The sequence below is a fragment of the Phyllostomus discolor genome, chromosome 10, assembly GCF_004126475.2.
Source record: "Phyllostomus discolor isolate MPI-MPIP mPhyDis1 chromosome 10, mPhyDis1.pri.v3, whole genome shotgun sequence".
NCBI classification, from domain to species: Eukaryota; Metazoa; Chordata; class Mammalia; order Chiroptera; family Phyllostomidae; genus Phyllostomus; species Phyllostomus discolor.
Genome location: NC_040912.2, coordinates 28,099,092 through 28,123,696, shown reverse-complemented (window position 1 = coordinate 28,123,696; position 24,605 = coordinate 28,099,092). Strand labels below are relative to the sequence as shown.

Here is a 24,605-nt window from a genome sequence, read left to right as displayed (position 1 = left end):
ACTCAAAGATGATGTCAGTTTTGAAAGTGAATATAGCTGCTCTCTACTTTGATCCCTGAAAGGATATCCAAAAGGAAAAGATGTGAAGAGGGAAAAGAGACGGCTCGTTGAAATACGTGGAGTCAGGGTAACTTTCTGAATGCAGGTGCCTTTACCAGGATTCCACATGCAGGCGATCCCCATGGGCAGGGCCAGGAGGCTTGTGGCACCTGCTTAGCAAGCTCCGTGTTTATCAAGGCCAGATGGCCTCCTCACAGCTCAGGCTGGTTAAGTTCCTGTGGGAATATGGACCAAGCTTTTCTACCTCCTTCCATTTCTCATGAGAAGCTAACAGTTCAAGTGTTTATGCAATAATCTCATAATGTTAAATGGCAATGACTCTGTTAGAAGTGGTTTGGAGCCTGATCTGGCATGGGGGTTGGCAATTTATGCCCTCTGTTTTTGACTCTTAATTTAAAAAAATTATAGCATACTTTAATAAACTTCAAAATAAGCAAAGAAACAATCATCCACAGCACTGTAGTTCCAACAAATCAGCCTTTGTCTTTATTTACCTTTCAGTTCTGTCTACCAGTGTGCATTCCTTGCTACCATATGTGTTACTGGGGAGAGGTATAAAATTTTGCATTTTTCTTTTTTCTCTGAACACATTATCATAAGCAACATCTTCTGAAAGTGCATTGTTTCCATATAGGCTGAGAGGTTATTGGTGCAGAAAAGTATGGAAATGAGAATAGTTTTGTATTAGCTTGAATTATAGGGTTTCCCCCCAACCCTGAAACCTACATGTAAGACTGGAATTATCCAACCCCTATCTGCCTGTTAGTGCATTTCAGACTTGAGTATGTATTTTGTTTTGAAAGGGCCTTTTGAAACTAGTGGACACTGCTTTCAATTTGAGAAAAATGAAAGTAGAGGTTTTTGTGGGCACCAGGCTAGTTTGTTTTAGCAGATCGCCTTTGTGATTTGGGGCGGCACACGTCTTCTCTCATCTTCTGCTTTGAACACTTCAAAAGGTCTTTGAGGGGAATGAAGAAGTAATAATAACACAGTTACGTAAGATCTAACACTTATATAAGAACTAGCTGGCACAATGTAATCACATTCCTTAGGGAGTCCATTGCTCCATCATTGTTAATATATTTGCCTCTTGCTATGCAATGATGGCGGTGTGTCCATTAATGCTTAGCTTCAGGGGGTGCAGTTAGCAGCATTAAATTCTGTTACTGAGCTCACCGTTGATGAGCCCCTTTGAAGACTTTCTAGAGAACACTGACCTGCACTGTTAGCACTCTGGGGACAGCAGCAGTTTTTCTTTCTCAGAGACCATAACTCTTCACTGGCAAGAGTAGACAATTAAGTCAATGAATAAATTTCTTGATACGTGTAGGTTTCCTAGGAATGCAAGAAAATTGGCATTGAGGAAATGATGATTTTCAGAAAAACGGAGCACAAAGTTTGCCTCAGGAGAAGGCATTGGGGATGGCATAGTAAATCTTGCCCTTGTTTTGAACTTAGGAAAATTCCGCACAAATTTATGTTTTTGCTTCCATAAAATAAATATGAGAGTTGAATTTCAAAAGGATATTATATTTGCTTTTAAAATTCCAGTTGGAATGTGTTTTTTTGTAGAAGAAACATTTCTGAAACAATTACGATTAACACTTCATAAAACATAAGACGGGAAAAAGAGCTTGGTAATTTCTAAGAATATAACTCTCTAGTCACAAATTTGCCTATTTGAATGGAATTTGGACTTTAGAAAATGGAAAATCTTTCAGAAGATAACTCAGGAATCATATTAACACATTTGGTTCCCTAAAGGTGCACATAAATTCTGTCATTCGCTTGCCAAAATTTCAAAGCAAAACTAAAATTTTCTTTACAGAGCCAAATTGGCAGATATTTCTTATATAACCCTTGTAAGTGGTTAATTTGCAAACAGGCATACTTAATATACTTATTATAAAGAAAAAGTTAAAAATGCTTTTAAAAAATCAAGTATAACAAAATTTCTTTCATTAATTTTTAAGAGCAGTTAATTTTTTAAAAAGAATGAATAGAGAGTTGGAATATGTAATACTTTTACAACTATAGTAGTATGATTTACTTTTTTAAAACTTAACAGATCATGATTTTTTTGGTCATTTTTGCTTCTGGTGTTACTGCCTGCTTCTCATTTATAATTTACATTTGTGGTATTTTACTCTTTGTTGTAATCAATTTTGGCAGAACTAATTAATCATTTCTCTTAATTATATTCAGCCAATACCAAGCTCAATATTGTTAATGAAATATTTGAAAGACTAGTTTTACTTTTAAACATAGATATAACCCCCCCCCCCCAAATATACTATATGCAACTGGAATCCAACACAATATTAGTGGGATACTATGCTGTGATTAATTTAGGATTGATTAAACAATTCCAAGATATTTTAGTGTAGGAAAATGTATTGCCATAGTTCACTATATGGAAAGGTCAAAGAGGAAAAAATAATCATTACAATATATACTTAAGTGGTACTTGAGATAGTTAAACATCTGTCTCCATATTTCAAAACTAGAAAAGGAAATATTTTTTCTTAGTCTGATACTGAATAGTAATCTCAAACCAACAGCCTGCCTTTTTTATACGCAAGTGTGAAGCATTTAGTAATTTATAGCCCTTAAAGCAGAATGATTTCGGTTTAGTGGAATACATGCCTCTCTTTCTGAGTGAGTGACAAGTTCCTTGAGGGCAGAGAGTATGTGGTATTTGAGAGGTATCCATAGAGTAGGTATTTGATAAATGTTTGTTGAATGAATCAACTATTACCTAGCTATCTATCTACACACACACATATATGCCACCATATATGTGATAAATAATATCATGTCATACAAACTGTTAAACTTGTCTTCCTAATCAAGTATCTCCATTTCTCCATTTCAATACATTTTCATCTTATCTAATGGGTATGCTATCTTCAGTTTTTCCCAATTACAACATAATCCCATTTTGTCTATACAATTGATGTCGGGCCTCCCAGCCATCAGCATGGAGTAACCAAAACAACCCTCATATCCATGGATATTCTCTAGGAAGGGGAGGCCCCTCCCAAGGGGACCTAAACGCCTCAGATGAAGAACTGTCTTCTGCAGCACCTAGCGGGGGAGCGAAGGTGCAAAGGAGATGGACTGGAGGCCATTCAGGCATCCAGCTTCGTGTGCCTTTCAGACTGGAGTCCGGGTCGAAGGTGCAGGTGTCTGCAGAGCCGCTGCTGCTCGCTGTGAACGCTAGGCCTCCGTACAGTCAGTATTAAGTTTCCTGTTGACAGAATACTTTGGCAAAATTCAGATATTCAATAAACTCTGCCTTTCCATGTTCTATCACCTAGTGAATGCCCCAATAAGGACATGGGGATTATTTGTGGTCAGTCTGTGCTGGCAGTACCTGGCTCCCGTTTTCTTTCCTCAGTGATTCTGGTGGAGGAAAATGTGCTCAGAGGCCGCGTGAGCTTAGTGCCCAGCAGAAAATCCTCAGGGCTTTCCTCCTCATCCACAGTCAGGTCCCAGAGGATTCTCTGGCACGACAGAAGCCTCACTGGACTTTCAACCCTTTTTTGATGGGAACATCGCTTTCTTCTGAGGTGCTCCGTTGAATCAGAGGCTAAAGGGAAGACAATAAGGTTTTAGTAAGGGTGAAAAAGTACAATAAAAGAACACAAAACCTTGGAGGACATTTAATAAGACCATTAACATCTCTTTGGAAATTAAAGCAAAGTGTACACTGTAGGGTTTCCTCTTTGTGTAGCATATCACCTGGATGGTTAAACGTTTTTGTCACCATCTCCCTGACAGTGTACTGTGCGTACCCGTACAGTCAGAGCAACACAGTAAGCATCTCTTTTAGCAGGGGAGTTTTCCCCTGGGGAAACTGCTTGCTGGACAGCAGCTTTGTGACTCGAAGTCTTACATTTCTTTTTGAATTCAGGTTCAAAGGCCCACTCCATGTTAGGGCATTGATGTTAGGCAATAAGGAAGATTCTCACGTAGTAAGTTAAGAAAAAAGGCTTTGAAAAAAGAGCCTGATACATGTGTTTATTGTACCATTCCAGTTTTATCCCTGACATCCGAAAATCTGCATCATTATCATTCCCAGTTGTAAGTAAGGAATTAATTGAGGCCTGGAAGGAAAACGTTAACTCATTAGTTAAATGCCATCCTTAATTAGTGACTGTGACAGATTGAGAGATATGATGGATTTTAAAATGTCCTTATTATCCAGTGGATCACTTTGGGAAATGGCATATAGGAAGTCCGTAGTTGAGGAGAACATTGACCCGAGACTTTCTGTTGGGCACCGTGCTCACATTGGCCAAACTGCTTTCCCCATCTGACTAGTGACCAGTGACTTGTTTGGCAGAGAACCTGCGGGACTCCAGGGAGCTCTGTGTTCTGCCTTCATGCTGCCTCTCCGCACAAAGGGGAGAAGAACAGGGTGAAAAGCTGGTTCTAAACATTGCACCTGCCTCTGGGGAACCACCTGAAGTTGCTAAGTTCATTTGATGGAGGAGATAAAGGGACTTCTTTTCTTTTCCTCAGCACAAACCAGCATTATGCTCAGAATTTTTAAGATAGGATTTCCTTCTTTGATATAGAAGTAAGTCTGAAAGTTCTCCTGGGCCCGTGTGGTGACATCACGCTGTGCAACGCTGAGTTCCTCTTACGTGGCTTGGTAGAGATTAAAGGGGCCAGACAGACATGCCCTGCTTTTTCCTTTCATTTTTAGATAAAGTAAAAACTGTTTCTTTGGGAATCAGTTTGCCCACACTCTTAATACTCATCTACAGAAAGGCAAGTCAAAACCATTTATTTGTTTATTCATTCATGTATTTATTCAATAAATAATTAAGAACTTACTGTGTGCCTGACACACAATGAATGTTAAGTGTTAAACCTGACAGGAATATAAAGACAGGAATTCTTCCTTCTAAAGAGCCTGATTCCAGTAAGTTGACAGATTTAATTTGAAGCCATCTAAGATAATGCAAGGAAATTACAGCTCTTAAATATTTATACCCATAAGATGAGCAATAATGTCTTAGGCCATTATTTCCAAATTATCTGTAATTAGTTTGCAGTGTATTTGTGTGGGGCAAGTGATTTTGATTTGCTTGTGTCCTGCACATACCAGATACTTGGTAAATGCCAGATACTTGGTAAATGTCCACTGACTTGTTTTATGTGTGTGTGTGTGCACATATATGTGTGTGCACACGTACTTATGTGCATGCACAGCTTGCAAAAAACTGGGTGGGATGGGTATAGGGTGGGTGGAGGGATGAGGACACAGGTAAAAGCAAGGAAGTTCAAGTTGCCTGAAGGCAGATGTTCCTCAAGGAGAACAATGAGCAGTATTCATTGGACTGAGGTACAAGTTGAGGAGTTCCTCGCAGAAATACAGTTACTGGGCTCAGAGTGAAGAGTCAGACTGGCACCAGCTGTGTGTTTGGCTTGAGGCTGAGGCCCCCTGGGCTTTGCAACAGTGCTCATTCCTTCCTGCAGACCATTTTCAGACTTGGTCTTACAGCCTGATGCAGGGCTACTGCTGAGGTCAAGTGGCCTGTAGATTGGCAAAGACAATATGCAATGTGAGCCATAGGTATTTCTCTGTTGTTTCATAGAAAGACAAGTTATTTCTGAATGAGGTTACCAGGGACAAATACATTTAGGGAGCAAGGCATTTGAGGTGAGCCTTAAAAGACATGTATGCTTTGGATAGGTAGCCATGGGAGAAAGGGCATTCGGATGATGGGAAAGGCACAAACAAAGGAAAAGGGTGGGCAGAATGGGGTGTAAAATGCATGTTAGGGAGGAAGTATCAAAAGAGATCAGAGTCTGGGAAACAAGTATGACTTTTGAGATACTGAGATCCCTGTCTCCTTTACCTGGTGGTTATTTATGGAATGTACTTAGTAGCTTCTTAAAAAAGCCTGGACCACTGCAGTTTTATGGTACTTTCATGGTCTGAGGACTAGCTCGGGAAACCATTGGTCTAATAAAAAGGATGGAAACTTGCGTTGTGGGGGTAGAAAAGAAAACAAAGTACAGATGAGAGAAGGAAAGGTGAAATGGCCTTGGTGTGCAGATGGATATGTCCAAAAGTCATGTGTTAAGTGGGACATGAGCTCAGTGGTGATGAGGACTCTGGGGTTGTTTGTTTAGAAGACATATGCAAGTGAGGGAGAGCTAACCCTGACTGGGGAATGCCGGCTTTCTGGGGATGGACGGAATAGGGGCTCTGCCAAAAATTGGTCATGGGATTTGACAATTTGGAGGTCGTCCTCATCTTCTTCTCCTTCTTCTCCTCCTCCTCCATCATCATCATCATCATCATCATCATTACTGTTATTTGTATTGCTTGTGATGTTTTATTTCCATAGATTGAGTTTCTGGAAGTCAAACCAGTCTAGAAGTTATTCTATGTTTATGGTTCTTGCTACATTTTGGCATATTGCTTTCCAGAAGAACTGTGCTAATTTTAAATGCTAACAGCATTGTTTAAGAGTTGCCCTGACCAATGTGGCACAGTTGGTTGGACATTGTTCTGCAAAGCTAAAGGTCGCTGGTTCAATTCCTGGTCAGGCACATGCCTGGGTTGCCAGTTCAGTCCCTGGTCAGGGTGTGTACTAGAAGCAGCTGATTGATGTTTCTCTCTCACACTGATGTTTCTCTCCCCATCCTTCTTCCTCCCTTCTCCTCTCTCTAAAAATAAATAAATAAAATCTTAAAAAAAGAGTGCTTTAGCCAAGTCGAGTGTCAGCATAACAAATGACAGAGCATTACCTTACAAATATTTATCAGATATCACTTTCTTATAACCAACACCCACAAAAGGTGAGAGCAACAGCACTCTTTAGGGCAGACTTTTAAGATGTTCTACCCTGAGGTCCAATAAAGATGGAAAGGAGAATGGAAACCACCATTTGACTGTTGGTAAGAGCTGAACAGGGAGAAGTGGACCACTTATCAGAGAGTGAGGTGTACACAACCCAGATGTCACGCTTTTTACTCCAAAGTCATGCTGTCAACAGTGGGCTGGGCATTGTTTTTGCTTTTGAAGTTTTACTTCACTCTGTCTGAACCTGAAACTGAGCAAGTAAAATTATACCAATGAAGCAAGAATTGTGTATGAAGTTGCGGAGTGATGAATTGATAAGGGGCTTAAAATATAAAGTTTTATTAGTTTCTTAATAGGTCACTGCTAATTTGAGTAATTTGATGTTTTGTCTATTCTTTATATTCTGAAGTTAGTTTACATATTTTTAAAACTTTTATTATTTAAAAAATTTTTTTAACTATAGTACACATTTAATACCATTTCATATTAGTTTCAGTTGCACATCAAAGTGGCCAGAGTGTTGTGTCTATTCTTAAAAGAAGTATTAAAAATCAAATTGTCCCCAAATTGTAAACTAACTGTTACATAGAAGGTCTCTTTAGATGAGAGGCGAGAAGCTACCTTGTCTAGCATGTTTAGGTTAAATAAATGAATGACTACTTTACACAGTGTGGGAAACTTCTGTACCTAGTATTTTGAAATGATGATGGGAAATGTGACCTTAATTGGCATGTGCAATCCATTGTAGGACCACACAAGCATGGCAATGCCCCACAGTCCTGAGTAGGTAAGGATGATGGTGCTATTTAGGATCTCTGCCAATAGCAGGGTCCCTATGAGACAGGTCAGAGATCCTTCCTCAGACCCTTGGAGAGTTCACCTAAGAAGTAACCTAACACTGATCAGTGCAGACAAATGCCACTCTTAAAAATAAGCAAATAAAACTAGGATGGTTTCCCCTACAGGAACACTGGGCAAAATCTAACCGACATATTTAATGCAGGGTTATAGCAGTCAGAAAGGGTTCGGCTGGTCATCCCAGGAATTGGGGAAATCAGAGACTCAGGCAGCAGTGAGGGGTCTGTCTGGCCTGGCTGGAAGATGTGGACATGATGGGGGTGGGGGAGTGGGGCAGCAGGAGGCTGCAGTTGTTAAACATTCAGCTTTACTGGTTCTGATTTCAGAGACACTGTTGGTCGGTCACCTGGCTTTGTCAGGCTTGTATCGTTGCTGTACTGGCAGTTACAGTGCTCGTGCTAAATTGGTAAATTGGCATCTAAAATATAACAGAGTCCTATTAGACCTAGTGGACTAACTAAGCCTTCTAAATCCAAGAAACTAGGCACTGATGAAAAAGAGCTTGTGTCTAGATCCTATCCCATCCTCCCAAAACCAAGTCCAGTGGAACCTCAGAGGAAGGGCATTTCCCTGCCATGGCTGCCACAGGAGGATGAAAGCCAGTCCGATGCCTGGCTGGCTGGCACACAGTAAATAATCACTGAAAGGAAATTAAAACCATCACTATTAATCTTTCTTACAGCACTTACTTATTTTTTCAGCTAATATTGATGGAAGCTTTAAATTGTGCCAGGCCCTAGGCAAGTAACGAGAGCTACTTTCTTCCCTGTGTGTGTTATCCGTATAACACTAGGTGTAAGTATTCGTATGTCTCATTCTTCTACTAAAAGACAAAACTCTTAGGTGCAGGTTCCACGTTCTGCAGCACACTTGTGGCACCACTTATGTGGCATGTTTTACTGTCTGCCTTGTCTTACCAAACTATTTATATATGTTTTATCTCTCCATAAGGGGGGTAGATTCCCTAAGAGTTCTTTTAATGCTCTATCATGACATTTTACATATTAGTCCTTTAAAAGATATTTTTGAGAAAGTAAATGAATGTTTTTATCAGAAATATTCTCCCCCCACATGCATTGATTGGCCCGTTCCAGAACTGACTGGAAACTATAACCAATTGCTGTAGTAAACAGGATGATTTCTGTATGAAAGTGTTTTGTGGTAGTATGTTATGTTGACATAGATTTACTTACACTTTCATGACTTCTTTCCTTTTAAACACACACTCCCTGGTCAGATTTCAAACCGCCCGAGAAGCTGTGGGGAAACCATCCTTTTATTTTCAATGATACAATAACTTGATGAAAGATGTTTGGAAAATAAGACGTATGCCAATTGGTTAAATAAAAACATAGCAATTAGAGGAGAGGAAGCAGAAAGGCAGTTTAATAATAATCTGATGTTGTTTTAAAAATCAAGCAGAGAGGACCTTGGAAGGCCTCTTGACCTGCCTGCCTCCCCGTTTTACTGAGGACAAAAGACTTGCCTGGTGACACGAGGTCAGTGGTGCCCAGGACACAAACCTGCCACCCCTGGGCCCAGGCGCGGCCCTCCCCAAGGTGCTGCCATCTGCAGGGGAGGTTTGCTGCAAGCTAGCACATAAGGAACTCAGTGGACATTTAAGCCACCATCCTGGGCTACCTTTGCCCAGGAAGTAATGTACTGGCTTTAATGTCCTTTTCAAAGAAAAAGTGCATTTTGTGCAAGTCTGACCACCCCACAGATAATAATGGGAAAAATGAAAAGAACATAAAACTAGCACCCTAGATAGCATCCTTGATGGGACTGCTTACCCATTGTGTGTTATGGGCAGTAACATAACTATGATTTCTTTTACTGAATGATGCTGTATGTGTGACTAGGGGGCAGGAGTGTGGTGGGTTAGTTGCACAGACCACCTTTGCTCTGCCTGAGAAAATGCAAACTCCAGACTGTGAGCTTGTGGACTTCTTAAGGGAGTGATTCTGAGGGAATCATCATTGTACCTCTGAGGGGTACAGTGAGTTCAGGTGAGCTGTCAGATAAGTAACAGAAACAGCCCAGCCACCTGGGGTCTGCTGCATTCTTCACCTGCCTGAGAGAAGTGGAAAAGGTGGATAAAGGTCATTCCATCAGAAACCCCAAGGCAAATGGAGGGCAAAGTAGCTGATTCCGCCCTTATGAGGCAATGCTTCTCACAGTCAGCCGGAGCCTGAGGCTGCCTTTCTGTCTAGAGCCAGAGAAATGCCCTTGAAGATAAAAGGTTTGATCCCCAGTGATATGTGGACAGCAAACATGAATCACTGTAATGGATTCCCTTACTTCCACCATTTGAAACAAGGGGAAGGAATCAGTGTCCAGGACCTGGAAAGGCTGCTTTTCTTGAGCAGAGAACGAGTCCAGAGCATTAGCTTTCATCTCTGGCTGCACATTAGAATCATCTGGAGAGTTTTGAAAAATACGGACGCTTGGGTCCCAGCCCACACTTTCTCATTTAATTGGTCTGAAAGTGGCCCGGGCCTCCGGCCAGGCTCGAGTTAATCACAGGTTTAGCTGCTGCCATGTTCGGGGATGGGTGATACTTTCTCTCTGCTGACTAATGAAAGCGATAGTCCAGCCCAGTCATTTTCTAAAGGTGGTCTCGGGGTCAGCCGTAAGCGTTTTCCAGGAACTTGGTCAAAACATATTCTTAGGCCCCACCCCAGGTCTACCGAATCAGAATTTCCGGCGGTGGAGATCAGCCTTCAGTATTGTCAGTTACCCCGCTGGGTCATTCCGATTCACATCCACGTTTGAGAGCCACTTGTTAAAGTCTGGACCTTACTGCTTAAGTGACATCCTCAGACCAGCAGCATCTGCACCTGCTGGGCCTGTCACATACATAGGTCACTGACTCAAAGAAACATGTGGTAGTAGATACAGGGGATGTGGCGGCAGTGAGGCAGCTACTGTTTATCATGTAGTTTCTTTGTACTTTATAGATGCAGTTGTATGTAATCCCGGTAGAAGACCAGGGAGAGACCATCCACCCATTCATCCAATCACCCGTTATCCATTCATTCAGCTAGTTCTGTGTTATGTAAGGATACGTACCAGGCACAGTTCTAGGCATATCCCTGTAATCTGGGGATTTGGCCGCTTCTGCCATTATAAGGCTGAGGGCGGATCAAACAACAAGCAGTGAACTGGTTTATAATGAAGTCATAGATAAATCTAAGTGCTTTGAAAAAAAAGTAAAGCAGGATAAGGCAAGGGGTAAGTGTGGCAAGGAAGTGCTACTTGAGGTAGGGTGGTGAAAGAGAAAACCTCTCGGAGCAGGTGGCATTTGAGCGAAGACATGGAAGAGGCAAAGGCATGAGCTACTCCACTTTTTGAAGGAAGAATGTCAAGGGGACACAGGACAGAAGGAGGATGCAGTGAGGGAGGGAGCGGTGGCTGGAGATAAGTTGTGAAGACAGCTGCAGGTGAGGTCATAAATTGCCTCATAAACCGTGGGAAATCTTAACAAACGAGGAAACTGAGCAGGACTCCTCAGACTTTAAGGTGCCCGTGAATTGTCTGGGACCGTATTAAACTGTGCTGAGGAGTCGGTGAGTCTGGGGTGAGACCTGAGTCTCTGTATTCCCAACTAGCTCCCAGGAGATGCTTACGCCTATGGTCTGTGGGCCACATTTGGAGTAAACAAAAGGGTAGTGAGGTTGAGAACTTAAGCAACACGCCCAGTGTGACGCAGCTGGTAAGTCACAAGAGCAAGAGGTGAATCCCAGATGGCTGACTCCAAAATCCTTGCTGGCCATCGGTTGCCTGCCAGATAACCTTCTTCCCGGCTGACCTGTAGTTACTTGTGTGCAGGCATTTGGAAGGACCTGCCGGAGAAAGGTCCTTGTGTGCACTCGGTTTGTAGAAGAGCTGTTTATCCTTGTTTTGAAGGAGAAAGAAGAAGGGAAATGAATGCCTGGGTAACTATTGATACTTGGTGCTATTGCTTGTGAAATATTTAAAAGATGTAAGATGTAAGATATCCCTGACATCTTAGAGACAAATGATGTGGTCGATGATCAGGGTGTAATACATAAAGTAAAAGAAAATACCAAAATACCCTTGGGCTTCGAAATCCAATGCATTATATTTGTAATAACAGACCCAAGGAAGCCAGTTACTCACCAGACCCTGCAGACATGCTCCATCTGGCCCGACCTTCCCAGATGCCTCTGCTCTGGCCCATTTGCACATTGGCATTTGGTTTTCTTCTCTGTATGGGAGTCGCCAGGGGCTCCCAGGTGTGGATGGGCTCTGGGATGTCAGAGGCACTTAAAGCAGGTCACATGCTCAAATCAGCCCGTCTTCAGTAAAAAGCAAAACAAAACAAACCAGGGTGGGGGTGTGTGTGGAGTTTGAATATTTAGTTCTGAGCTTCCTCCCATGAAAACAGCTGCAACTTCCAGGATCAAACAAATGCTGAAAGGAAAGGACGGCTTCTTGCTTTCCTTTGTCGCTTGATATTCACAGGGTCTCCTTGAACCTGGGGAGGGGGTGGGACAGGGGAAAAGGGGGAGATGTTCTGTGTATGTACTGTGTATGCCATTGCCTTGATGAACGGTTTGGTTTGGTTTGTTCCCTCCCCTTTCGTTAATTCTCTGTGTTCTTTTTCCCTTGTGCTGCACGATAGGACCCTGCAGTGGGACACAGACCCCTCAGTGCTCCAGCTGCAGTCAGACTCAGAACTTGGGTATATGTCTGCTCTTTTGCTACTCCTTCTATTATTTCTTTGCTACACTTGTGTTGAAATGCTGGAGCTGTTGTTGCTCTTATATTTTCCCCTTTTGTTGAACTTCCAGTTTGATAAGTTTATTTCCTTCTGTTAGTTTGCCTTATAAAGTGAAGCTTTAAAGAAAGTCTCTCTTTGTGGAAAAAATGCCACAAAAAGATGGCTTTTGGTCCCCTTTTCTTAATTCCCGTTATTGCAATACAACGCTTCCCTCTTCAAATGCACACACACGTACACCCCCCACCCACACCTGTACTCCCCAGGTGGGGCACGTGATACCTGCAACAATGGGAAATGTGTTTGAGTTTATCCTAACCGCCTTCTCCTTTTACTAACAAGTTGCCTTAGGTTAATTTTTATCTACAATCAGTATTTAAATGTTGTGTCTTATTTGTTTCATTTCATTTTCACTTTTTTGGACACTTACAGAAAGCATTTAATTTGAATGGAGTTTGAACATAGCAAGAGTCTTATTAAAGAAAAAGCTAATTTGTTGACTTCCTCAATATTATGGAATCTCAAATCCTTGATGATGGGTAATGTTGCCTACATCTTAAAGATCATATATATTTTTTCAGATGACAATGTATTGTCATAGGTTAAAAGATAGCTTCAGATTTGAAAATGTGGTACATATGTACAATGGAATATTATTTAGCCATAAAAAATGAAATCGTGCCATTTGCAACAACATCGATGGACCTTGAGGGCATTATGCTAAGTAAAATGACTCATTAAGTAAGAGATAAATGCCATATGATCTCACTTATATGAGAAATCTAAAAAAAATAAACAAACAAAAGTCCCTAAAACCCAATAATAAAAACCTCATGGACATAAAGAACAGACTGTGGGTGCTAAGGTGAGAGGTTGGGGATTGCCAGAATGGGTGGAAGGGGTCACCAGGTATAAATTTCCAATTATGAAATGAATGAATAAGGCACAGGAATGTCATGTGCTGCATGACTGTAGTTAATAATATGCATTGCACATTTAAAAGTCTCTAGGAGAGTAGATCTTGAAAGCTCTGATCACAAGAAAAAAGTTGTAATTAAGTGTAGTGATGGATATTCACTTGACTTATTGTGGCGATCAATATGTTTTTGTAATATATATAAATTTTGAATCATTGCATGCATGAGACTAATATAATGTTATTTGTGTTATAGCTCAATAAAAAATACAATGCAGGTGTATTCTAGAAAGTTGGCTAATTTATCTTTTTGGATTGAAGTTAGCTGTGGCATACATGAGATATTTCCAGTGGGATGCCTGTACCAGCTCGTGCTCAGGCTCCGAAGAGCAGACTGCATGCTTCTCTTCCTCACTTTGTGCTCAGTGATGTGAACTTGAAATCTGCCATGGTGGAGTATTTACACCACCAGAATTAGCCAATGCTACAAACCAGGGCTTGCTCCCTTTCCCCCAAGCCAGTTATTAAACATTTATCAACACACCACTGGGTCACCTCAGTATATGAATAACAGATCTTATTACAGTATTTTATGAAACTATGTTTTCTTTCTATTTAAATATAACTCAATGAATTCCAAAGTAGATATTTATTTATTTACTTATCATTTATTTTGAATTTCTGGGATTTCTGGGCTCATATCTGTGGGTTCCTATCAATGCCAGTGTCTACTGTAGGCATATGAGGAGGTTGAAGGGCTGTTTGCACATTAGGTTAAAAACTGCCTGCCCATGACCCTTTGGATATGCAGAAGTTCTTGGCAGACTCACAACAGTGCTAGGCCAGTGGAATACCTGAACACTTTAGGTAACGGATACATTGTTTTTAAAAAAACATCACTTACTTCTTTGGCTGTTTAGTTATATAGTTCCTTGTATATTATATTTAAACATGTATCATTTAAATAGCTAAGAAATGTGGCTTAAATGCAGCAGTGAGACGATGAACACATTGTGTGTTATGGGTCGGGGGAGCTTCAGGGTGCAGTTCTTCCCCACGTCATTGTGCTCGAGGAAATGAGGGTGGACCTGCCTGAGACTCTACCTGGTGTCTTACACTAACAGATTTTCAGGCAGACTGGAGCATTGCACCATTACATTTGCTGATGTGGAACAGTTAGGAATGTTCCCATTTCTTTCTGTTTTCCAAGCAAAAATCTCAGGTGACCATGCAGATAAAAACTGTGACTCTTTCTGTGGAGATGGCATATTAGAGGAGCCACCTTGCCTGCCACATTTTACACTGGAGCAAACCCAGCGTGTCGGAGAGAGGCAGGATAGGTGACTTTCTGTCCACCGAGGGGCTTATCTTAGAGAGTTTGCAAGAAACGTTCAGAGAGTGTTTGACAGAGGAGGTTATTTTGGCCATGTTACAATCTCAAATATTGATTTAATGAACAATTTCCCTTTGCAATGGCCATTATGTACAGAGCGCTCTTGCTCTCATATATGATTTTATGAAATGTACCTCAGGCAACAAGATTTTTCTAGAGACAATGTTATTTCTTCTTCTTCTTGATCCTTGCTGTTCAATTGCCGATGGAATTGGCCATAGCTTGCTCCGACATTTGATTTGTTTTTAGAGATAGCTTTTTTGAAGTATAATTGATGTAAAATGTACCCATTGAAAGCATTCAAATATTTAATACATTTAATGTGTAAACCCCACCATGAAACCATCACCACCATCAAGATAATGAACACATTCATCATGCCCCCAAATTGCACATTTTCCTTCATATTCCTCACTCCTGCTTCTCCCCATCCCCTCCAACAACTGACCTGCTTTCTGTGGTCACTATACATTAGTTTACATATCTAGAATGTGAAAGAAATGAAATCACACAATAGGCACTCTTTTGACTGACTTCTTTCACTGGGAATGATTATTTCAAGATTCACTGTGCATCAGTAGGTCATTCCTTTTTATTATTGTGTGATATTTCCTTCTATGGATATACCACACTTTGTTTATCCATTCACTGTTTAATGTACATTTGGGTTGTTTCCAGTTTTTGCCCATTAAAAATAAAACTTCAATCTTTTTATAGACATATGCTTTCATTTTGGGGGGGAAATACCACCAAGTAGAATAGCTGAATTATATAATGCATATACATTTCACTTAAGATGCTACCAAACTGTTTTCCCCATTATACACTCTCACCAGCAGTGTGCAAGAGCCTCGGCTCCCCCACATTCTTGACAATACTTACTGTAGACTTAAAGACATTTTTTGAACCACTGTTTAAAGAGTGTAGTAGTATCTCATTGTAGTTGTGATCTGCATTTACCTAGTGACTACTGTTGAATGTCTATGCAACTCCTTTCCTATTTGGACATTTTCTCTGATGAAATGGCTACTTAAATCTTTTGCCCTTATTGTTTTTAAATTAGGTTGTTTGTTTTCTCATTATTACTGGAGTTTTAAGAGTTGTTTATACATTTGGTATGTAATTCTTCATTTGATATATAATTTGTAAATATTTTCTCCCAGTCTGTGACTTACCTTTTTAGTTATTTCAACAATCTTTAAGATGCTCTTTAATTTTGACAAATTCCAATGTACAAATTTGTTCTTTTATGAATCATGTTTTTGTTGACATAATTTCAATGTTCAATGATTCCTTAAATATTTGGTAGGATACAATTCACGTGTGAAACAATTTGGGTTTGGGATTTATTGTGAGGAAGGTTTAAAAACAAAAGTTCAATAACTGTAATAGTAATGGAGCTATTGCAGTTATTTTTATTTTTCTAAGTTCACTTTGGTATCTTGTGTCTTTCAAGTAATGTGTCCATTCTTTTCCATTTGCAAATTTTTTGGCTTAAAATTGTCCATGTAATCTCTTACTATCTTTTCAATATCTACAGAATTTTTAGAACCCCTCTCATTCCTGATATTGGTAAATTTGTCTTTTTCTCCTGATAAGAATGGCTAGAGGTTTATTGATTTTATTGCTCTTTTCAAAGAACCAGTATTTGGTTTTATTGATTTTTCTCTATTTTTCTATTTCATTGATGTCAACTGTGATCTTAATTAGTTCTTTTTTTCTACCTACCTTGTATTTAATTTGCTTTTCTTTTTCTAGTTTCATAAAGTAGAAGCAACGACTTGTAGAACTTTCTACATGTCATTTTTAGTGACTTTCCAGCTTCATAAAGTAGATCAGCGACTTGAGAACTTTCTTCATTTCTAATATATGTGTATAGTACCATAAAATCCCTATAAGTACCACTTAGTGACTTAGTACTTAAACATTTTGATTTGTTTGGTTATTTTTATTCAAGTCAAAATACTTCCTAATTTCTCTTTTTATTTTATCTTTAACTATTGAATTATTTGGAAGTGTGTTACTTAGTTTCCAAATATTTGGGGATTTTCCCAGATATCTTTCTGTTACTGATTTCTAATTTAATTCTTTTTTATTAGATAACATATTTTGTATTATTTGTCTCCTTTTAAATTTGTTGAGACTTATTTTTGGTCCATAGTATGATATGTTTTAGTGAATGTCTCATGTGCCCTTGTAAAGGATGTGTATTTTGGTGTTATTGTGTGAAATGTTCTATGACTTTCAATTAGGTTTAGGTGTTGATTGTATTAGAATATTCAATATTCTTTATTGCTTTTCTTTCTCCTGGTTTTATCAATGATTGGGAGAGAGGTGTTGAAGTTTTCAACTGTAATTTTGGTTTTTCTGTTTGCAATTCTATCAGTTTTTGCTTCATTTATTTTTATATTTTGTTATTAGGTGCATAAATGTTTGGATTATTATGTGTCTCTTGTTGAATTAATTTCTTTATTATTATGAAATGACCTTTATCCCATGTGCTGTGTTTTGCTCTGAAATCTTTGTTGTTGGATATGAACATAACCAGTGTTTTACTGACTGGCGTTTAGCATAGTATATCATTTTCCATCCTTTCACCTTTTAACCCATTTGTCTAATAATCTAAATGACAATATTTAAAGTGCATTTGTTGTAGGCAGCATATAATTAGGTCCTCTAAAGTTTTCAAAAATAATGATACAGTAGACTTTCAAGACATAAAAATATCTTCACTGTCAGAAACACCGAAGGATATCCACCAGGCAGAAATCTTTTTATTTGAGTATACTAAAAATGTTGCTTCATTGTCTTCTCACTTGCATTGTTTATGACCAGAAATCTGCTGCCATACTTGTCTTTGTTCCTCAGTATGTAATATCTTACTTATTTTTTATTTTTGTCTACTTTTACAGTGCTCTTTTTTCCCTAATTTTGAGCAATTTGATTATGATGTGCCTTGGTGTAGTTTTCTTCATGCTTCTTGTGCTAAAAAATTTGGGAGATTTTATTTCAAATATGTTTTCTGCCTCCCCTTCTTCTCTGGGGACTAAAATCACAGGTATATTAGGCAACATGCTTCATTTTTTAATTTTTATTTTGTATCTGTGTTTTATTTTGGATAGTTTCTATTGATATGTTTTGTAGTCACTACTCTTTTGTTTCATAGCAGTTAGTATTTCATGAAGCCTACCCAGTGAGTTTTTAATTTCATACATTTTAGTTTTCATCTCTAGAATTTCAGTGAGAGTCTTTTTATATCCTCTATATTTCTACTTACCTTTTGGAACACATGAAATACTGTTTTAATAACTTGTAATATCCTTGCCTGCTATCCCACCGTATGTATTAGTTTTGGCTCAGTTTCAGCTGATTGACTTATCTCTTCAGTGCAGTCACGTTTTCCTGCCACTTTGCAAGTCTGCTAGCTTTTGATTCATGTCAGACATTGTGAATATTGCTTTTTTAGGTGTTGGATATGTTTGAATTTTCATGAAGCTTCTTGATATTTGTTGTGAGATAATTCACTTGCAAACTGATCCTTTCAAGTCATACTTTTAAGATTTATTCATTGGAATTGGAGCAGTGCATAGTCTGGGGTTAATTAATTCCTACTACAGAAATAAGGCTCTTTTGTATATTCTGCACAGTGGCCCGTTTTCCAGGCTTGGTTTTCCAGCCTGGCTGGTGGGCATAGACACCATTCCTGTTTCTGTGTAAGTGCCCAACTGTTATCTCTAATGCCTTCAGGTGGTTCTTCCCTTGGCCTCAGGTGGTTCCCTTACATACATGCACTCATCAGTACTAAGCTGCATCCTCAAGAGCAAGTCTCTGAAGACCTTCAGAGTTTTCCTTTTGTGCAGTTTTCTTCTCTCTGTTATTTTGTCCTGTGAATTTAAGGTGCCTTTGTCTCTCTGGACTTTCAGCTCTGTCCCCTCAACTTAGGAAATCTGCTGGATTTCACCTGGGTCTTCTCCTTGCACCATGGCCTGGAGACTCCCTTAATGCCGTAAGCTGGGGAAGTTGTTGGGCTCCTCACTTGTTCCGCTCTTTCATGGATTACTGTTTTTCATTGCCTGACCTCTCGTGTCTTGCAAATGACTGTTTCATTCAAACTGCTATTCATTTTTTTTTTAGTTGTCTCAGGCAGTGAGTAAATCTGGTCTCTATTACTCCATCTTGACCAGAAGTACAAATGTGTCTGATTTGTACGTTACCTATGTGATAAGCAAAGCAAATGGCAACATAGAGAAATAAGGGAGATGATATGGCATTCGGAAAAAAAATACCTTCCAAAAAATTGCAAATTGAATGAGAAAATAAGGGCAATTCAGCTTATTCTTTTTCTTTCTTTCTTTTTTCTTTTTTTTTTTAACCAGGCAGCTACTTATGAAAGTACCAAAAACACTCTGCTTTTTTAGGCTATAATAATAAATGAAGTGAATTGACGATGATAGAAGAAAAAAATGAAATAATAGGTTAAAAAATTCACAGGATAGAAAAGTCTATATGGGCTAGGCAGTGGATAAATATCATTGAAATATGGGGTAGCAATGAGCCAGTCTGAGGGAGGGATTATATTTTAAATGTTTTTATTGTTTTAAGAACGGAACATAAGTGGAAATGCCATCATGATATTGTTGGTCTTTAGGCAATGTGCTGAGTGAGCCTAAGGAGAATGGTGGGGCTGGGAGGAAGGCAAAGATGCTCAATGATGAGAGACATCTGGAGAAGTAGGGTATTCTGTGGCCCCCTCACTTCAAATTCTTCAACCCAGTAGTGCATAGGAACATGTGGTGGCTTATGATTTCATGAAAGACTCACAATTATATTTCCTGTATGTCTTAGTATATTAAACTCTTAGTGGGGTTTTCAAATATTTGAAAGCAAAGAGAGAATAAGGAAACACTGAGGCTGTGAGCAAGGATTGGGTTGCTCCTACCCTGAAGGAGGAACTTAGGGATTTCTTCAGTCCTTGGGAGACATTGCCAGAAGGTGGTGGCTTCTTCTTTCTCTCAATCTTCTCTTCATTTTTCACTGAAAGAGAGGGTGAGTATTACTCCTGAATCTCCCTGGCACCACCACCGCTGCTGTGGTGAAGGAGAGATATCACTGATAATAACAGAAATTAAACCCACTCTGTAAAGGTACCAAAAAAACACATGTTCTTCTAGAAGGTGACAGATGCTTGAGAAAAGCTAGCCAGGCAGCGCTAGAGGTCTTTCCCTGTTCTAAAGTCAGTTCTATTTGCCTCACAGAACAGTAATGACCTCATTAGCATTTTACTATGTAACCTTCTTTTGGCTAATTCTCCAAGTTTGGTCAAATGTTCTCATGCATTGTGTCTAGACCTCTGGTGTGAATGAGTTTATAAGGTGTCCCATGTAGCAATGCCTGCTGTTCTTCTTGAGAATGATGTGGGTTTTGTTCTTCAACAAACTGGCAATCTTTGACCCTCCAGTAACACCTAATTGAAATCACACTTTCTGCAGAAATTGAAGTGGAATGGCATCTTGTAACATGTGTGTGCACATGTGTGTATGTGCATGTGCATCAAGGGTGATAGTAAAGTGCATTTCAGAAGCTGTAACAATAGAATAAATTTGGATCCATGAAAATCTTCAATAAAATTGGTTTTAACAGATTCAATCAAAATTTGACCACAAGAGTGAGAGAAAGTGCTTTGCCCACCTCTTAATAGACTCATGTGTTCAGTCCCCAAATGTTTCTTGAGAAGCTTCTCTCAGCCAGTCTTTGTTCTCTGCCCTCAAGAATCTTGTGAAAGCAATTAGAGGATATTTTCTGTTCCACACTAGTAACTGGATTTAAAATAAAAACATTCTTCTTTTAAAAATTCCATTTCGGAAAAATGGATATGGCTAGCTGGTAAGGACGTGTGCTCACCCTTTGGTACTCAGTGCCTTGAATAAGTCTATTAATTTATAGGTTTATGTTAAAACTGTATTGGGGGTTGTTCATAAATGTCAGTTTAATAAAGGGCCATTCCTATAACATTTTATATTATCATCGTATGTGTGCATGTAATATTGGAGAAAATACACTCCTGTACCTTCTGTCCCAATAATCCTGAACTTTAATTTCCCTTGTATGATGGGCACGTTACAACAGAACCTTCACAAATGTTTTCAAGCTCCATTATAACCATGACTGTTTCCACTCTTCTGTCTTCCCGGAAATGTGTGAGATTTACTTGTGCTATGAAATTCAAAGCTAACCCTTTGGCTGTGCCCTGTGCCTGTTGACTGAGCCAGACTTGACATTTGCTTCTGTTCAGGAAAAATAGTTCAGCTGCCAAACTAATATCTCTGCACAGTAAGAAGTAAATACCATGGAAGCAAAATAAATGCTTCCTTAAATGATTTTTTAAAATGTGATCATAGAATATGGAAACTCATCCTTCTTGATGTAATCAGAAAAGGTAAGCCATCTCAGGCTTTGGAGAAAAACACCCACTCTGAACACAAATGATAAACCGAGTGTGGTGAGGGGGCAGGCGTGCCGGGCTCACTTCCCCTGTGTGGGGCCCCAGGTCACCTGTCCTCTGTGTGGCATCCCATTCTGGAAATTGGTCCTTGAGATGTCACACCTTGACACCTAACTACACTACTGTGTGGTGTTTGGAGGATGAATTAATCTGTTATCATTTTTAAAAACCTCTTTCATATTGCATGAGTTTCCATGCCCTTAGCTCCCGACATTCTCTTTTCTATAGATGCAGTGTTATTTCATGTGACCTCAGTGGGTGGCTCCCAGGGCCACACCTTCTGTTTTGTCTTCTTTTCTCAGCTTTTCCCCTATATCTCACACAATTAGAAAATTCCTCACCACACACTCATCTGCGGAGGTTCTCCTTTTTCCCCCAAACAGATCTTCCTCTGGATTCTCCTCTGTCTTCAGTTGCACCACTCACTTTTCTTCCCATTAGGCATGAAGTCTTGAACTAACCTCCAATCTATTATTTTTCCTTTACCTTCTATCCCAAGTAAGTTGGTAAGGTCTACCCTTAATTCTTTTCCAGAGTCCCCAAACTACAGCATTTCCTTTGTACCTCTGGTGACATCACCTCGAGGGCTTTCTCATCACCCTGGACCAAGTCTCTACATGGGATAGACAGCTGGTCACAAATCCAGTCATCATTTCTTTGGTTGTCCCCTTTGAATTAATGCTTTGCCTGGATTCTCTGATTAGTTACTAAACCCACCCACCCTTTGCTTGCAGGTCCTTTCTCAATTCCCCCTTTTCTCCACACTCAGCTTCTGAAGTCCCACACATAGCTCTGCATGCTCGTTTGTTAAACAGGGAGATTTTGATTCCATTCTTCATGCAGTTGCTGTACTAATATGTTTTAAATGTCTCTTTGAAGCTGTCATTTTCTTATTCAGCAACATGCAATTCCTCATCATCCACAACATAGAGTCTGAGATCTTTAGCCCGAGATGTAAAGCTCTCTAGTCTTCTGGCCTCAATGTACCTCTCCAAATTTATCCCTCACTGCTCCTCAACTTAAACCTTCTATTCTGAAACACTGGTCTCTCAGGCATAATGTGGGAATTCAGTCTTTAGATTCCAGAGCCTCCTTCCTAGAACACCCTCTTCATTCCTTCCCATTTGACGGAGTCCCACCTGTCTTCCAAGACTCACAGAGGCCCCTGTTCTCAGTGAACCTTGTTTCGTTTCCCCAGACACATGCTCTGCCCATTCGACTCTCTTGTCTCACTTACTATGTGAATTCTCATGTTGCCTCTTATTATTTGCTACCTTTCATTCTTTTTCAAAAATTTTATTTATTTTTAGAGAGAGAGGAAGAGAGGGGAAAAGAGAGGGAGGGAAACATCAGTGCAAGAGAGAAACTTTGATTGGTTGCCTGTCATACGTGCCCTGACTGGGGACTGAACCCGCAATCTAGGCCCATACCCTGGCTAGGAATCCAACCTGCAACCTTTACTTTGAGGAACAATGCTCCAACCAACTGAGCCACACTGGTTAGGGTGCTACCTTCCATTCTTATTTGCCTTTTAATGAATCTGTTTGATCTCTGCATTCTCTCTATATTGTAAGCATCTGGCAAAAATGGTTTATGGGTGCTGATAATGAGGTCGGCTGGCGTAGTGCCTTTGGCTGTTGTCAAGGATGTGGTAGGTGCCTACAGAAGATTTCTGGACAAGGAAGCGCAATTATCACTCTCTGTCTTAGGGGCCTCTTCTTTGAGAAACCTCAGAAATTTGTAAGCAGCGTGAGGAAAAACATCTCTGGTAGCACCATCCATGTACCTTGGGGATGAAATACTCACATGCAAATAATCGGGAATAAAACCCAGCAGGACTGAGTCTGGACCCATGGCAGGCATTCTTTTATGCCTCGGCTTTACTGCTTTGGCATCTGGCCAAATAACTCTCTGTCTCTGAGAACATCTGCTCCTGGTTTTATCTGCCTGACTTCCAGGTTCCTTCCCTGCTCCGGAGGCTGCTCTGGATTACAATGACCCCTTTTGATTTCTTGGCTTGTGGCCCAAGTTCCTGAATGTGCACCTTATTTACCCACACTCCTCTCCTGCCACCAGGTCTAACACTGTATCCTCAACATTGTGATCTCCAGTCATTGAATACCCGAGACTACTATTCAGGATAGTTATGGAGAGTCTTTTGTGATTTACAACATCTAATATTTGAATTTTCTTAGATGCCTGAGGTATATTTTTATTCTGTCCTTTTTGGGGGGTCTTCACAGGAGCTCTTGCACAGCCTCATAAAAAAATCCTACCAATGTCAGTCTCAGTTCGTCTTGCAGCTTCACCTCCCAGTGTTGGTAGCGGTCAGAAAGTGAACCATCCTCTCTGATGCAAGTGCATCTCCGAGGGTCATCTGATGGCAGCATGAAGTTCTCAGGGCAGCCAACTTGCTTAAAGCTTGAGCTGTCTGAAGCCAGTTCTCTGATAACATGAGGTTCCTTCGTGTGTCCAGTAGAGATAGTTCAGCAGTATTTATACAACGTCATTTACTTATCATGAATATGAAATGCAGAAATGTCAAGTTTACTGTGTAGAATTCACTGTGGTCTGAAACAAGAACATCAGAACCTGAGTTGCACCGTGTCTAACTGATTCATAAAGAATTTGATGATACTCATGCTCAGGTGCCCTGCAAGCTTGCATGAGCCTTGGGAAGCTTTCAGGTGATGAGGTTCCTCTTGAATCCATCCTCCCACAGTCAGATTTGGCTACTGGTTGAGGCCAGTGGGCATTGCTGATGATCAATGTTCATGACAAAAGCCTTCTTCAGGCCCCCTGCCCAATCTGACTGCTGAATATTAAGAAAAATTAAGCATGGGGCAACTGAAGAACTACATGCAAATAAATGAAATCAGACCGCTACTTCACGCCATATGCAAAATTAACTCAAACACAGATCAAAGACCTCAACGTCAGAGCTAAAACTATAAAACTCTTAGAAGAAAGAATATATATAAGTTCATGATCTTAAACTGGGTAATGATTTCTTAGCAATGTGACCAAAAGCACAAGCAGCCAATGAAAACATAGATGAACTGACTTTGTTAAAACTTAAAACTTTAGTACTTCAAAAGGCACCATCAAGAAACTAGAAAGGCAACCCATGGAATGGGAGAAACTGTTTGCAAATCATGTATCTGAGAAGTGACTGATATCCAAAATATATGAAAATCTCTTGCAACTCTGCAATGAAAAAGACAAATAACCCAAATGAAAAATGGGCAAAGACATTTCTCCAAAGAAGGTATGCAAATGGGCAATGAGCAAGCAAAAAGATATTTG

At 39.9% G+C, this 24,605-nt stretch overlaps 1 protein-coding gene across 1 annotated transcript in view; it reads left to right on the top strand.

Moving 5' to 3' along the window:
- DYNC1I1 (dynein cytoplasmic 1 intermediate chain 1) overlaps positions 1-24,605 on the top strand; it is a 254,347-nt gene that overhangs the window by 10,103 nt on the left and 219,639 nt on the right. The window contains 1 exon segment of the mRNA XM_036010591.1: positions 12,393-12,452. Coding sequence (XP_035866484.1) covers positions 12,393-12,452 — 60 coding nt within the window.